This window comes from Panthera onca, chromosome A3, assembly GCF_046562875.1.
Source record: "Panthera onca isolate mPanOnc1 chromosome A3, mPanOnc1 haplotype 2, whole genome shotgun sequence".
Classification (NCBI taxonomy): Eukaryota; Metazoa; Chordata; class Mammalia; order Carnivora; family Felidae; genus Panthera; species Panthera onca.
Genome location: NC_138341.1, coordinates 139,853,773 through 139,869,917, shown reverse-complemented (window position 1 = coordinate 139,869,917; position 16,145 = coordinate 139,853,773). Strand labels below are relative to the sequence as shown.

Sequence of the window (16,145 nt, the reverse complement as noted above, 5' to 3'; positions counted from 1 at the left end):
CTGTGACCCCACGCCCCAGTCACCAACCAACTCATCAGAGATGCTAACAGACCACTTAAAATCACCCAAACATCTACATTTCAGGTTAAGAGGCTAAAGGCTGTAACGAGAAAGCAGACGCAGAAGCAAATACCGTCAGGAGGGACCCCTGTGCCTCTCCCCTCCACCCACCCATTGCCCAGAGGTGGGGGTGGAGAGCAGCAGGCAGCCGCAGCAGCACCTCACCTCTGTGCCATGCTGCAGCTCAAACTTGTAGAAGAACGCCCAGGCGTCCCCCAGGTCCGAGTCGATCTTCACCGTGCGGTGGAACCACTCCCTGGCCTTGGTGATCTTCCGCTCGCTCCAGAACAGCCTGTCCGCAAGCGTAAGTTCAGGGACCCAGCGTAAGTGGCCACGTCCGACGCTGCCTGAGGGGTGGTGGGGAGCCAGCTCTGGCAACATCAGGTCGATCCTCTCTCTGGCGAGCCCCTGAGCTCCCAACAGGAGAGCTGAGGAATGGGGCCTGGCTACCTGGGTATCGCTCCCACCACTAACCTGCAACTGTCCTTCAAGGGTCTAATCAGGCTGTTTCTTAAAAGAGTCCACACAGAGCAAGAATTTCAAACTCCTTTAAGTTATTAGTTTCCTCTGGGTAAAATACAGAAGATGAAAGGAAACTTTACAAAAAGTTAAGACTTTGATTAGGGAAAGTTCAGTGAAGTCAGCTCCTCAATAGATTCCTTCTGGAGCATCTGCCCCATGATGCAGTCCCTGGCAAGGGACCCAGCCAGCACGGACAAGCTGGGCCTCGGCTCAGCACCAGAACTGTGCTGAGCAGTGCCCACAGCAGACACAGACACCTGCAAACCAGGCCCACGCTGGAAGCTTCAAGCGAGGACACCAGAAACCCACTGAAGGACCTGTGCGCGCCCTCCCCCACACGTCAGGGAAGGCGGAAGGCAAGAGGGGGGAAGGACACTGGGGCAGCACTCTTTGACAGCTGAGACCCTGCGTGGCTTCCACCATCCGCCCAGTCCCAGTGTCCTCTGTGGCCACAGGCACAAAAGCAGACCGCCACACCACTGACACGCCATGCAGGGCGGCTGTGTGGGCTGGTCTCAGTTACAAAACGGAGTAATTTCATGCTCTGATAGCTTGATTGTTTTTTAAGCCCTGCGGTACTCTTAATTGCTGGGTGTTAGATAAACTATGACTTAAAGAGCACAAACTCAGATAGCAGGTTCACAGGACACCAACCTGGGAACAGCAAGGAGTGACTTATTTGCTTTAGCAAAGCCTTTTATGAGGTTTTACGGCCGCCCTATCAGAGCATCAAACAGAGCAGCCCTTCTGAGAGGCGGAAGCCCAGGGCAGAAGGGGGCCCCCGGGCAGGCCCAAGCCGGGCCTCAGGAGCCGGAGGGAAGCCTCCACGTGCAGCGTCCTCAGCCTCAAAGCAGCTGGAGGGGAGGTGCCCGGGAGGACCTGAGGAAGTGGGGCCGACACCACCTGTGCATGCCTCAGGATGGGCCAGACTCCCGCTTGGGCAGCAACAGCACGCAGGGGCTCCTGGGCACATATGCCACCTCCGCAAGGGGAGGCCTGAGCAGCAGTCCCGGGAGTCCAGCCAAGGCTCCTTCTGATGCCCCCCACTGCAAATGCAGTCACCTCCCGGCCTCCTCTGAGCGTACGCAGCCCCCACCCTGCTCGCAGGCCCCCCACGCGTCGGCCGTAACGTCACTTAATCTTGCCGAGGCCCCAAACTCCCTCCCACACCTCCCACACCGCGGGCCACCCCAGGGAGCCTCTGACCCAGCACCCAACGTATGAGCTGATGGTGCGAGGTCACTCGCTGACCTCCTGTTGCCCTTGAGACCATGCAACCCAAAGGAAAGATGGTCTGTGGCATGGCCATCTCCACACCTGCAGGCACGCTGATTGGGCCTGACTGATGGACCCTGGATTGTCCCCAAGGTCACCAAGGTGAAAGTGTCTGCTTTCTCACACTAACACGAGAAAAATAATTTCCTTGCTTATAGCCCTTTGAGCCGAAGGAGTCTTGCTTACTAAATTCCATGTGGACCAATGTCAGCAAGTTTGTCTCTGTCTTTCGACGTAGGACACGTGTATGTGTAAACCAAGAAGTGCCCAGACTGAGAGCAGTCCTGTCAGAAGGAGCCCAGGACAGAGGGAAGGAGGGCGGGGCTCAGAGGAAGCAGCCTATCTGTGGGTCAGGGGCAGTGCAGACCATTGGGACAGCACCTATCCGCATGGCCTCTGCCTGGAGATGTGCCTGCCTTGGGTCAAAGCAGAAGTGCTTCATTGTGGAATGCTGGTGGACAAGGACCCTAAGAGATCCCATCAGGTCCCAAAGGGTCAGCAACTTCACAAGGGCCCCTCACTCACTTGGCCACAGCCAGGAGCACGTGGGGGTCGTGCTCACACTTCTTCAGGGCGTCGACACTCTTGGTCTTCCTCTGGGGCCTTGCCTCAAGAAAAATGGCTTCAGACCACAGGACACCTAAAATTCAGACACAAGGATGCCACAACTCAGACCCCCACCTCTGCTTTCAGACACGGCCCATCCGTGCATAGGCTGCCCCGAGATGGGCCTGCCAACATTCTAACCCGGGGTGTCCTCAGACCACGGCTACGGCCTCCCACATGTCTGGGGGAGAGCCACAAAGGCTGCACTGACCACCTGCCCCACAGCAGCTCTGATGGCACAGGCCAGACAAAGTTGTGGCAGTGACTAGGTCGGCAGTACCCAAAACCTTCAAGGTTCACTCCCACTGACTCCATAATTTCATATCTAAGGATTTACTACAACAAAAAAATCAGAAATACTAATAAAGATTCAAATTGACCAATAGGTGCGTTGCAGATTTCTGGTATATATCTACACAGGCACTTTCAACTTTAAAACAAGTCCCGGGGTGCCCAGGCAGCTCAGTCGGTTAAGCGTCCGACTCTTGATTTCAGCTCAGGTCGTGATCTCACGATTTGTGGGTTCGAGCCCTACGTCGGGCTCTGCGATGACAGTGTGGAGCCTGCCTGAGATTCTCTCTCTCCCTCTTGCTCTCTGCCCCTCCCCCACTTGCTTGCGCTCTCTCTCTCTCTCTCTCTCTCTCTCAAAATAAAACAAGGGACAACACTAAACACACAGGACTTGGGTTTTGTGCAGGAACACAAGTTATGACAATACAAATAAGTCAAAAGTGACTTAAAGGTGAGTTTTAATATCCTTTTTTTTTTTTTTTTTACCCCAAATCTGTTCACAGTGCATGTATGTTTAAATGCAAAGTAAGATAACAGAAGTTAAGTTTCAGAAAAAAAGTAATGGTAGTGAACCAGAACACGAAGTCAAACCCACAACAACTGGGACTGGGGATTTAGTTCAAACGTCTGAAAGATCAGGTGCAGCTGAAACTCCGACAAACAAAACACTTTAATAGGGTGTCTGAACCCCGAGACCCACTCCCCCAGGAACTGCTGCTGCCTGGCAAGTCTGGGAAGCCGGGAAGTCCCTTACCGGAGTTGGGGCACTCCTGGAGCGCCTTGGCCATGAGCGTGTTGGCGATGTTCTTCAGCCCTGCGCGGTACTCCAGCCTGACAGACTCCAACCTCAGGAGAGAGGCCCAAAGGACAAGTCAGACCCCATCCACCGAAGCCCACTGGCAAGCCTAACAGTTCTCGAAGCTCCTGGGAAGCCACCGTGGCCAGAGCCACCTGCCCTGCCACGCAGAGCTCGTCCACCAGAGACGCAAGGCACTCGTGCCCACCCCGCCATCAGGCCTGCCAGCAGCCACCCCAGCCGAGGCCCGGACCCTGACATCATGTAGGCACAAGCAGACATGGAGGGCGAGGCCATGCTGGTGCTCCCAGGATGGCTGGGCACCACAGCAGCGGCATCCAGGACCTGCCCAACTCTCTGGGGTCTCCTTTGGCAACAGCTACACTGCAGCCCTGCGACGCTGTTTCCTACAGACAGAATGCCATCCTCTCCTGACAACTTCCTGTTCACCCTTAAAGCCCTGTCCAGATGCCACCTCCGCTGTGGGATGCACTTCCTCGGCCTCATCCATCCCTGATCCCCCATCGTTAGCTCCTGGCTCCCCTGGGCGCCTTCTACTAGAGCACAAATGAAACTGCACCCCACTATGTGCAGGCCTGCTCGTCAATGGAGCCCACCCGAGCTGGACCCTCCCAAGACAGGGACTGTGCTTCCTCCCAGCCAGCACCTGCCATCCTTCTCACGGAGCCTGAGCTGGAAACGCTGCACAAATGAGTCTGCACGAGCGACTGAGGGAGCACAGCCCCTCTGAGGGGCGAGCCCGGCTCGCCGGGACTCACCACAGGCCGGGGTTCTTCGGGTTCTTCAGGCGAGACTTCTCCAAAATGGCCCGAGCGCGGGTCAGCTGCCCAACCTTCTCCTCCAGCCGAGAAAGCAAAAGCCATAGAGGGGTGGAGTGGGGACATTTTTTCAACTGCAGCAACAAAGAAGAGAGGGATTGGCTGGTGTCAGGGAGGGGCTGTGACAGCTGTGGCAGGCTCCTGGGCCGGGAGTCAGGGATACCTGTGTCCACAGCCACCTGCCCACTTCAGGTCTGGGTGTGGGGTTTCACGTGCACGGCAGTGCTGTGCACAAGCGTATGTTTACTACGTGGCTGTGCACACATGCATGCGTGTGGGGCGCACACACGGCCGCCTGTACGTTAACTGTGCTATAACCCGCACTTGACTGAATGTGGTGCACACAGCTCTGTAGAAGGAAAAACACGGGTCTGAGTGAAGGGACCAGGGTCTGGCCCTGCCAGCACGCTACCAGCTGGGGCCCAAGTGAGTCACTGCCCGCTGGGCCTCCAATTCCTGAGCAAGGCGAGGCGTAAGGACACCCTGAGGCCAGGCGTCCAGTCTACAAGAGTCAGCTCGTAGCTGCAGCCAGGGGCACCAGCTCACCCCCTGGCTGTAGGCTTCCCGAGCCTTCTCCACCAACTCCTCCTGCTCCTCGATCTGCCCCTTCATCATCCACAGCTTAGGGAAGTCCTCATAGTGCTTCAGGGCCTCCTCACACAGCTCCTGGGCAGCCACGATGTTCCCCAGCACCCACTCCAGCTTCACAGACTTCATGAACACCTGCAAGACAACCAGACACGCTGTTAAGCAGCCCCTGCTCCCGCCCTGACCACCTGTCTGGACGGCACGGCGACGTCTAGCACTGTGCCCTGGAAGGACGGCGCCTTCACAATACACGCTTTGCACTACGGCTCCCCTTAAATGCCACTCATCCTGCTGTGTTTTATGGACCTCTGTAAGCTGTTTCACATCCTTTGGAACAAGGTGGGCGTCGAACACCGCAAATACGGGGCGCCTGGGTGGCTCAGTCGGTTGAGCATCCGACTTTGACTCAGGTCACGATCTCACAGCTCATGGGTTCGAGCCCCGCGTTGGGCTCTGTGCTGACAGCTCGGAGCCTGGAGCCCGCTTCCGATTCTGTGCCTCCCTCTCTGTCCCAACCCACTCGCGTTCTGTCTCGGTCTCTCTCAAAAATAAATGAACATTAAAAACACAAATACACCTCGCAGTCAAGTATGAACCAATAAGCCAAGAGTACCACAGCTTTAGGTGGTACCTCGCACCCTCCGGACACCACAGGCCCCAGGGACCCAGTATGGCCCCAACGCCCCGCTCACCCGGGCGGTGGGTGCGCTGCTCCGTGCCTTGGCCAGTAGCCGCCGGGCACGCTCGTACTCATTGTTCTCGGATTCCAGCTTCACAGCGGCCAGCCAGATCTCCTCGCTGTTGGGGTTGGCCTGGAGGGAGAGGTGGGATCAGAACAAAGTGGCCAGGGCTAGATTATACTTAATCAAGAGCAGCTAGCCTGGGCGCCAGGCCGGGCCTCACTCTGCTGCAGGGCAGTCTGATTCCAGAGCTAACAGATGACAGAGCAGGGTCCGGCCCAAGAGTGCTGACCCACCTGAAAACACGCCAGCCCATTTTCTAGGCACTCAGGCAACACCACCAGCAGCTGGAGAGCCGTCTTCTCCAGGACCCACCCTGAGCTGCAGCCAGGGGCACCGGCTCACCCCCCGGTTGCAGGCTTCCCCGAGTGGCCTCTCAAAGCCGGAACGGCTCGCTCACGTTCTACCCATGTGGATCTGCCATACCCAACCCTGTTCCCAAGCCTGGTGACAAGGGACTGGCCATCTCGGTGTGTCTGTGTGAGCAGGGAAGAATGATGCCCAGGGCATCACTGATGGCGTGGAAGGCTCCCAAGGGCTAGGACTGGGCCACGTACCAGCCAGAATCCAACAGACACACGGGTGCTACACTCGCGGCCTTCTGAAAGCACACTCGCCTGGCTGCATCACAGACCTCATCAACAGCCCCAGAGTGACCAGCAGGGAAAGGAGAGGGCACCTGGAGGGTGGTGCTGGGGACTGGCAGCGGTGCCCAGGCAGATGGCGGGAGAATGCTGTGATGGCTCCGACAGAAGGAGCGTCCTGAACATGTGACTGTCCTCCAACGGACAGGAAAAAGCAAAAGGCCAGATACCAGCCAGGCTCCTCTCATGGCATTTACTCAGGGAAGGACAAACTTAATTACGCTAGGCAGGGTTACAACACACTGATGTTCACACAGCACTCAACAGTTTATAAACATGGCTGCTACGAGCACTGAATAACATGAGAAGTGTTGAATCGCCATACTGCACACTTCCCAAAACTAACATAACACCGTGGGGGGGGGGGGGGCACCTGGGGGGCTCAGTTGGTTACGTGTCCGACTTTGGTTCAGGTCATGGTCTCGCGGTTTGTGGGTCTGAGCCCCACGTTGGGCTCTGTGCTGACAGCTCGGAGCCTGGAGCCTGCTTTGGATCCTGTGTCTCCCCCTCTCTCTGCCCCTCCCACACTAATGCTCTGTCTCTCTCTGTCTCTCAATAATAAATAAACATTTAAAAAAACCAAAAAACCAGGGGCGCCTGGGTGGCACAGTCGGTTAAGCGTCTGACTTCAGCCAGGTCACGATCTCGCGGTCCGTGAGTTCAAGCCCCGCGTCGGGCTCTGGGCTGATGGCTCGGAGCCTGGAGCCTGTTTCCGATTCTGTGTCTCCCTCTCTCTCTGCCCCTCCCCCATTCATGCTCTGTCTCTCTCTGTCCCAAAAATAAATAAAAAACGTTTAAAAAAAAAAAAAAAAAAAAAAAACCAAAAAACCAAAAACCAAAAACACCGTGGGTTAGCTCTGCTGGAACGAAAGTTAAAACACATTAAGCATGCTAACTGCTAACCCCACGCCGCCCGGGTCATGACACCAGCCCAAAGAAGCCTGGCTAGGTGTAGCCGTCTGAATGTAATCCCAACCACCTAAGGGCCCAGCAGCACCAGGAGGCCCACGAGTGGACTCTGTGCGCATCCTGTGTTCAGAGTACAGGGACGGAACAATCCAATTCTCACATGTGCTCTCCTGTGAGAAATGGCTGTATCTGGCTACTGCTCCACTCACCTGGGGAATGTCGCCTGCTTGCCCCGTGCTCTGTGTTCTGGAATATTTGGCCCATGGTTACACTGAATGGCCATGACCAAGAGGCAGGTCTGCCAGCTGGCCATTCTCCTACTCTTGGGCCCCCTCAGGACCCCAGCTGCCCGTAGAGCAGCCGAGTCTGGTGCATCAGGACCAACTCACTTCTCCTCTCTTAGGTCAGCTCCCATCGATGAGCAGGGGGAGGGCTCAAGGGCACATGCACGCTGCAGCCCTCGGGCCTCGACAGGCACTGAGGTGGGGGTTCAAGTGCACACGCCCCCTGGCAGCCCAGCGGACCCCTCAACCCACCTGGAAGGCCAGAGCCAGGATGCTCCTTGCCGCAGGCACATCCCCCGCCAGCCACTTGGACTTGGCACCCATAAGCCACAGCACCTCCGCTTTGGGGCAATGGGCCACAGCCCTCTGCAGGAGTGCCTCCAAGGACTCCCTGAAAGACAGAGGGCCACAGTCACCACCAGAGCATGCAGGGTGCTCACAGCATCAGCCTGGGTGCTGAAAAGACAGTTACTGCTCCAAAGTTCGGTGCTATAAATGATTTACCAAATTTTACGATGGGGAGAGTGTGGGGAAATCTTTTCTCTTCATAAAGGTTCTAAAATCAACTACCGAGGAGGGTGCTACAAAGCATGCATTGTTAAACAGCTAAGCCTGATGGAGGAACTTCTCAAGGGACCCTTTCATAGCCATGGGTCCTGAGGGGAGTGACAACTTCACAGTCTGGGTGACAGGAGAGCTCTTTTCATCTTTAACCACAGATCTGCTGATAAAGATTATGACCCAGAATCTGTTCTCTGGCATCCAAAGAAACGGTCTTATTGGAAGAAACTTATTTTGGTCACTACCGAGCAAGAATACCGCCAGCCTGGGTATCAGGCGGGAAGCCCCCAACCCTCAGGCGGCCACCACCCCTGTTGCACCGCCTGGCACACAAGCTCTCTGGGCCTCGGCAGCAAGACGAAGACAAAGGACTCACTCTGTGTGGAGAGAAGCCCAAGAGAGTCTGCAGCATGCTTCCCAGATGACACCAGAGCCAGGACCCCAGACCCTGAGCCCCTCGTGCCATTCCATGCCACGAGTCAGCCGGACAGGAAGGGTGCCAGAGCCGGGGAGGGGGCTGCCCCATGCCCAGGGCCCAAGAGGAGCAGTGCCAGTGAGGCACGTCCACAGACCACACCCAGCAGGAGAGGCCCTGCTCCGGACTTGGGACTGTCACGGGTGAACTTGTACAGGGTGAGCCGGCACGGTCATCTCAAAGCAGCCTCAGATGAGTCCACTCCAGAACACTAAACCAGATGGTGAGAGTGGGGAGGAGACAAAAGCCTCAGCAACACACATGGGAAGACACCCTGACCAGACTGAGATTCAACAATGCCGGGAAAGGAAAGAGAAAGGGGCTGGATGCTCCCAGCAAAAGCCCTGTGGAATGAGCAAGGCCTGTCCCCCCGCCCCAGCACGGGAAGGAGCAGCAGAGAGCCTGGGTGGAGAGTGCACAACATGAGGCTGCTACCCTGGAGAGGCACCCCTTGAACACCCGAAATTGCAACACCTAATTCAATCAGCAGTTACAGCCAATAAGGCAGACCCAAAAGGTTTTTTCAATTAAAGAACACAATTAGAGAAAATTGTCAAGGACCTCCTCAGAGCACAAAAACTAGCCGAAACCCAAAGTCAGCAGAGCTTAAATGAAAACCATGCCTGCCTGGGCCCAGATGCCGCACCGCCCACACTGCTAAATCCAGTGCTGGCACAGACGTGGAGCTTTAGAGCCCTGCCTCGCCCCAGGCACCCTTGGGCCACCAGGCGTCTGCCAACGCAGCTGTAGGCACTTCTGCAGAAATGCCCTCAGCGTCTCAGTTTCTCAACTATAAAAGAGTGATAATCCTATCTGGTACAGAAGGAGCCATAAAGACAGATCTCAAAGTCTCAAGTGCAGTAGAAGATTCTGTCCCTCATTGCAGAGGACTGGATCTCAAGTTGAGGTCCTTGCCCACCTATGGGGAGGGGAGGTTTCAACTCAGCTCTGCCCAACCTGGAGTCAGAAGGCCAATGGGCACACGGAGTGGAGAGCGCCACCAGGCACCCAGGGCCCAAGCACATACCTGGTGCCATGGTTCTTCTCGAAGTACGCGGCTCTCAGCCACACACTCTTCTTGCTGGGGAACACTTGCAGGGCGTAGGCATAGATAGCTCGTGCACACTCCAGGGCATTGTGGGCCACACACTAGAGCAGAAAGATAAGGGTGAGAGTGGGCAGCCCAGCCCTGGCCTCAGAGCAGGAGGCACGACGGCCCGTCTGCTCAGAACCACACCGTGGGAAACACGCCCCGGGAGAGCGAAACCCCGGAGGATGGGGAGTGAAACACACGGGGCCCGGCATGGGGCTGTCTGCCAGCCCGCATACACAGCAGGAGCTGGTGCAGGGGAACAGCAGCCGCCAGCTGCAGGGGAGAGCTGACCACACGCCACACACGCTGGTTCCTCTCTGAACTCGGGGTTAAGTGTGTGTTCTCCCTTATAAAAGCCATGCTCGTTAGAAACCTGTAAAACACAGAGGAGCACAAAGAGAAAGAAAGCATCTATCCACCTGAATGGCTGTGAACGGGTGTGGGCTCTGATGCGGGGAACAGAAAAACTCTGGCATCTGAGACCGCGGCGATGGCCGCACAACACCATGAGTGTGCTAGACACCATGGAATCACACGCTTCCAAGTGGCAAGAACGGCAAGCTTTATGATATGTGTATTTTACCACAATAAAAAATGTAGCTTACGGGGCACCTGGGTGGCTCAGTTGGTTAAGCATCCGACTCTTGAGTTTGGCTCAGATCATGATCTCACAGGTTCGTGAGATCGAGTCCCATGTTCAGGCTCCGCACTCACAGTGTGAAGCCCGCTTGGGGTTCTCTCTCTCCACCCCTCCCTCACAGACAGAGAACACTGTCTCTCAAAGAGAAATAAACTTGAAAGAAAGAAAGAAAGAAAGAAAGAAAGAAAGAAAGAAAGAAAGAAAGGAAGGAAGAAAAGAAAAAAGAAAGAGAAACAGTTTTCCTTTTTTTTTTTTTTAAATGTTTTATTTACTTTTGAGAGAGAGAGAGAGAGGGACAGAGAAAGCTAGGGAGGGGCACAGAGAGAGGGAGACACAGAATCTGAAGCAGGCTCCAGGCTCTGAGCTGTCAGCACAGAGACTGACGCGGGACTTGAACTCATGAATCGTGAGATCATGACCTGAGCCAAAGTTAGACGCTGAACTGACTGAGCCACCCAGGTGCCCTAGCTTTCCTTTAAAAAAAAAAAAAGAAAAAAAATGCAGCTGAAAAAAGAGAAAGGAAGAACCCATCCACTCAAACAGAACTTCCATAAACACTTGCTGCTACTTTCTCTGGATGTTTTTTTTCCTTATTGAAGAATGACTTTAGGGGGGCCTGGGTGGCTCAGTCAGTTAGGCATCCGACTTCGGCTCAGGTCATGATCTCATGGTTCGTGGGTTTGAGCCCCGCGTCAGGCTCTGTGCTGACAGCTTGGAGCCTGGAGCCTGGAGCCTGCTTTGGAATCTGTGTCTCCCTCTCTCTCTGCCCCTTCCCCACTCATGCTCTGTCTCTCTCTTTCTCTCTCTCTCTCAAACATAAATAAGCATTGGAAAAAAAAAAAAAAAAAGACAGAAAGAATGACTTTATTCGCTGGTTGGAATCAAGCAACACAAGAAAGCCAGTCGCTCTGTGAAAGCCATCTCTTGAGAAGGTCACGAGCCAGGGACGCTCACTGGAACAGGCTAACCCAGGGGAAAGGTAAGTGCCCCCCATACTCAACACCAGATGCTCGCGGACCACCTGAGAAACGAGCCGCCCTAAACACTCTGCACACGCAGGAAGCGTTCTCATACCAAGAAAGGGTTTTGTATTCTGAGGTAAGTGAAAAGCCACTAGGAACTGTGTTGGAAACAAAAGTTTTGCAGCAACGATCATCAAAATGTCACGGATGGAACCAGCTAGGCACCTCACAGAGCCAGCCAAGGCCACTTCCCAGACTGACAGCTGCATTCTCCAAGAGAACGGCTATAAGCCTCCTGTTGCACAAAGACCACCATGTGGAAATGGGTGTGGAGTTAAAAAACAGGGATGCAGCTTCGACCTCCTTGTTCAGACTGGGTTCCTTCTTGGTCACGTGGCCTCAATCTGACTCAAGCACCACAGAAACCAAGAAGGGCCCCTCTCGGGTGTGTCCTGACCAGTAGTGACGGAAAAAGTGACAGAAGATGTCAAGTGAGGATTAGACCCCATACAAACTGGTCTGTACTCTTTGTGACTTTTGACCAAGGTCCTGGAGGCCGGTTACAAAGACTTTCGGGCATCCGTGGCCCCACTGGATCAAGTGACAGCCCACCAGGGGTCTCAGGTGTGGGTGAGCCAGGCAGGGCCCCGTGGGGTGGGAGTATTATGAAAACACTTCACTCTTCTCAGCACAGAGACTTGAGCTCTTACTCCATAATTGCACAGCTTTGTGAAAGACAGCCGTGTTGTTCTACTACACGTGCAAGAGACAATAAAAAAGAAAAAGAAAATCTGAAATGGTTCGTGGGCTTCTGCTCCCACAATCTGTCATCCATAGGGCAAGGTCTATCCCCCCTCCGCTCCTCCCCTCGCCAGGCCTCCTATGCTGTCAAAGCAATAAGGAAAATAAAATGAAGTGAAGTGTTTAACTCCATATGCAGAATAAAAAGGGGCTCAACAACAAAAAACTAGGATTCTTTGGCATATTTGGGAATTTCCTTTCGATACAGACACTGAGCATATTTGTTACTCTTTATACTTCTTTGTGTCTTAAATGTTACATAATGAAAAGCTTTTAACAACCATCACGTTTGGCCTGTGTCTCCACTCGCCTAAAGAACCAAGGTATATTCGGTGTGCACTAGACCATCGGCAGGCCACAGGCCCCTGGAAGTGCATGGCATGGCCAGCACCTGTGCCCTGGGTCATAGCACATGTGGCGCTCAAGAGGTTATGTGAGCTCCACACCGGTGATGCCATCAGGGGCTATAATCTCCCAGAATGGAGTAGGGATCCTTGGCCTCTCCTAACAGAAAGAAACAAATACCCACGTGAATAAGGGAAAGGTCATTACTGTAGAATTCCAACTAATAAACTCTAATAAAATACAGAAGAAACGGTGTTGAGAAAAGCACTATTTGGCACCTGGGGGGCTCAGTCAGTTAGGTGTCCGACTTCGGCTCAGGTCATGATCTCACAGTTCGTGAGTTCGAGCCCCACGTTGGGCTCTGTGAGGACACTTCAGAGCCTGGAGCCTGCTTTGAATTCTGTCTCCTGGTCTCTCTGTCACTCTCCCGTTCATGCTCTGACTCTCTCTCTCAAAAATAGAAAGGAAGGAAGGAAGGAAGGAAGGAAGGAAGGAAGGAAGGAAGAAAGAAAGAAAGAAAGAAAGAAAGAAAGAAAGAAAGAAAGAAAGGCACTATTTGGCAAATACCATAGTAACTGATACAGGACAAAAACATCATTAATGGGCCTGCAAACTAGTAGGTCAAAGTTTGGCAAGAAACAGGATGTTTAATCTCAGAGTGCCTCCCCACAAGGCACTTATTAATTAGAAAGGAGAAAAAGAGTAACCTTCCAGTGGAGAAGCCTGATGGATGCCACTTGAGCTGCTCAGAGTTGAACGGGCACAGGCACCTACCAACACAACCTGCCAGGACACAACATCCCACAAAGATGCAGAACCCCAACCCCAATGTGGGGGCACATCATGGAGACCCAAATCAGGGGGCCACAAAGTCACAAAGTCAATCAGGGGGCCAGAAGTCAGACTCCTGAAAAACGACGACAGACCAAAGCCCTCTCTAGACTATCAGGGCCACGGAAACCTGAGGCTGTGACCGGGGGCGGCCGCTGCACCAGAACCAGCTGTGTTTTTCCTTCCTGTGAAAGGGACACTTAGGGAGGCAACTGGTGGAATTTGGCCTGCAAATTACATAATGGCACTGTGTCAACATTATTTCCTCATTTTGATAGCTATGTTGTGACTGTGTAAGAAAACATCGTCTTTTAAAGAAACGCTGCAGTACTTGGAGGAAAGGGGCCGTGACCTCTGCAATTTACTCGCAAATATTCAGAAGAAACAGTAAGGGGTGTGTGTGCATGTGTGTGCACGTGTGAGTGGAATGGGAAAGGCAAATGTGGTAAAACGGTCAAATTCGGAGGAATCTGGGTGAAGGGCATATAAGAAGCTTTCATACAGTTTGCAACATCTGTAAATCTAAAATTATTTCAAAATAAGCTAAAAAAAAAAAAAAAGAGAGCCACCTTTAAGGCACTGAATACCTAAAATACATACTGATTTTGACCCCCATTCTCTCTTCTCTGGAAGCCTATTCCAAGGAAATAATTTCAAAGTAGGCAAAAGCTTCGTATACAAAATGCCTCCTGAAGTGCAAGTTATAAAAGAACCCAGGGGGTAGATGTGGGGAGGTAAAAAACAGCTGAGAGAGCTCTGTAGGCTCCCACTCTGCTGGCTCCTGGTCCACAGCACATAGTCAGCCCACACAGAGCACAGAGCACTGCAGATCAGGAGGTCTGCAAGGAGTGGCTCTCCAGGTAAACCTGGGTTAGGAGAAATCTGTACTCCGTACAGCTACAACTATGTTTAAGAAAGTCAGCAGATCAGGGGCCCCTGGGTGGCTCTGACTCTTGAAAATCTTGATCTCGGCTCAGGTCATGATCTTGCAAGTTTGTGGGTTCGAGCCCCACGTCGGGCTCTGTGATGACAGCATGGAGCCTGCCTGGGATTCTCTCTCCTCTCTCTCCGACCCTCCAGCTCACGCACGCTCTCTCTCAAAATAAATAATACATTTTAAAAAATCAGCAGATCAAGAAGACTTTCACATCTGCAGCTAGTTCCCCACAGGTGCTTCAGGCCCACGTAGCCGGACTTACACTGTCAGCATCTTCCATCCAGGTGTGCTTCCGATCTTCCTCCTCGATCCCAATGCCAATCACGGCACGCATGACGGCCTGGCAGGTGGCCACACTCCCAGCCTTGTCACACTCCTCAGCATCCTGCAAGAGGGACACAAAACTATAGTCCAGAGCTGCAGGTGCCTGACAGGGGCACGCTACGCCCACATGAAGAGGACGGACAGCCCCTGCACCGCAGGTCGGTGCGCACCCAAGGCGCTGATGCCCATCGAGCCCTCCTGCAGCCCACCCGGCGAGGTAACCCTCCTTTCCACCCAGCAGATGAATGCTTGACAAATACCTAAGGACTTAACAAGGCTGCATCTATGCACTCCCAAGCACTGCACAAGCAGCTCTGTGTGCACAGCACTGTGGGAGACAGCTCAGTGGCCACACGAGGCTCTGCATGGAACACACTTCCAAAGTAGTAAGAACCAAGACAAGCTCACAAACATTTGCATCTGTTGGTCTAGAACTCAGGATTCAAAATGGACAAAAGGAGGAAACACTCTAACTGGATCCCAGGGCCTTGCAGGCCACAGCAAGAGCTCTGGGTTTTACTGCTGTGGGGCAGGCAGACACCAGAGGTTTTTTAAACTAGAGGAGGAGTTCCATAATCAGTCTCATTTTAAAAGGACAGCCCTAACCACTGTGTGGAGCATTAGCAGGGAAACACAACAGGACACACTGCCATGTCTGGGGGAAGCTGTGGTCTGGCCAAGGACTGCCACAACTGGGTGACAAGGTGCACCCGGACCAGGGACAGACGGCAAGACAGGCCACCCGGACCAGGGACAGACGGCAAGGCAGGCCACCCGGACCAGGGAGAGATGGGAAGGTAGGCTCAAACTGCTTGCCAGACGAGAGATAGGAGAAAAAGGAGTCAGCAGTGACTCATGAGGCATAAATGGTGGTGCTTCATACTGAGGTGAGCAAGGCTGAGGACTAGCACATTTTGTGGGCAAACCAGGAGATGCATCCTGGACACATCAGGCCCTGGTACTGTCCCATGTCACTGGGGGACGCAGGGCAGCAGGGGTGCAATCCAGGATGTGGGGAGCACCCAGAGCAGAGTCCACATTTGGGGGTTCCTGTCCTGTAAGTGCCATTCTTGCTTGGCAATGTGGTGAGACGAGACCCTCACAGAAGCACAGACAAGTCTCAGAAAGGGGCTGAGGGCCAAACCACCAAGCGATTTAGAAGAGAGGAGAGGGGCGCCTGGGTGGCTCCGTCGGTTGAGCGGCCGACTTCGGCTCAGGTCACGATCTCGCGGTCCGTGAGTTCGGGCCCCGCGTCGGGCTCTGTGCTGACAGCTCGGAGCCTGGAGCCTGTTTCAGATTCTGTGTCTCCCTCTCGCTGACCCTCCCCCGTTCATGCTCTGTCTCTCTCTGTCTCAAAAATAAATAAAACGTTAAAAAAAATTTTTTTTTTTAAATAAAAAAAAAATAGAGGAGAGAAGGAGAACCAGCAAAGGAGGGGAAATGGCAGCAGCAGGACGAAAGGAAAAGCATGTGAGTACATGCAGACACGGCTCGAGGGCACGGCTGGTGGAGCCAGGCCCGTCGCAGAGGCTCCTGAGGTGTCCAGCAGGGCCCGGGGTCAGGGCTGGGACTGGGTTCCACAAAGAATGGGAAGTAGGAAGTAAGAAGGCAAGGAGAAAACC

The 16,145-nt window shown here is 53.8% G+C and overlaps 1 protein-coding gene across 1 annotated transcript in view; it reads right to left on the bottom strand.

Moving 5' to 3' along the window:
* PRPF6 (pre-mRNA processing factor 6) overlaps nt 1-16,145 on the bottom strand; it is a 48,522-nt gene that overhangs the window by 687 nt on the left and 31,690 nt on the right. The window contains exons 12-20 of the mRNA XM_060622703.3: nt 14,462-14,584; nt 9,618-9,739; nt 7,807-7,945; nt 5,670-5,789; nt 4,936-5,112; nt 4,330-4,463; nt 3,509-3,600; nt 2,383-2,497; nt 226-352 (exon numbers count right to left, since the gene is read on the bottom strand). Coding sequence (XP_060478686.1) covers nt 226-352; nt 2,383-2,497; nt 3,509-3,600; nt 4,330-4,463; nt 4,936-5,112; nt 5,670-5,789; nt 7,807-7,945; nt 9,618-9,739; nt 14,462-14,584 — 1,149 coding nt within the window. The remainder of the gene's footprint in view (nt 1-225; nt 353-2,382; nt 2,498-3,508; nt 3,601-4,329; nt 4,464-4,935; nt 5,113-5,669; nt 5,790-7,806; nt 7,946-9,617; nt 9,740-14,461; nt 14,585-16,145) is intronic.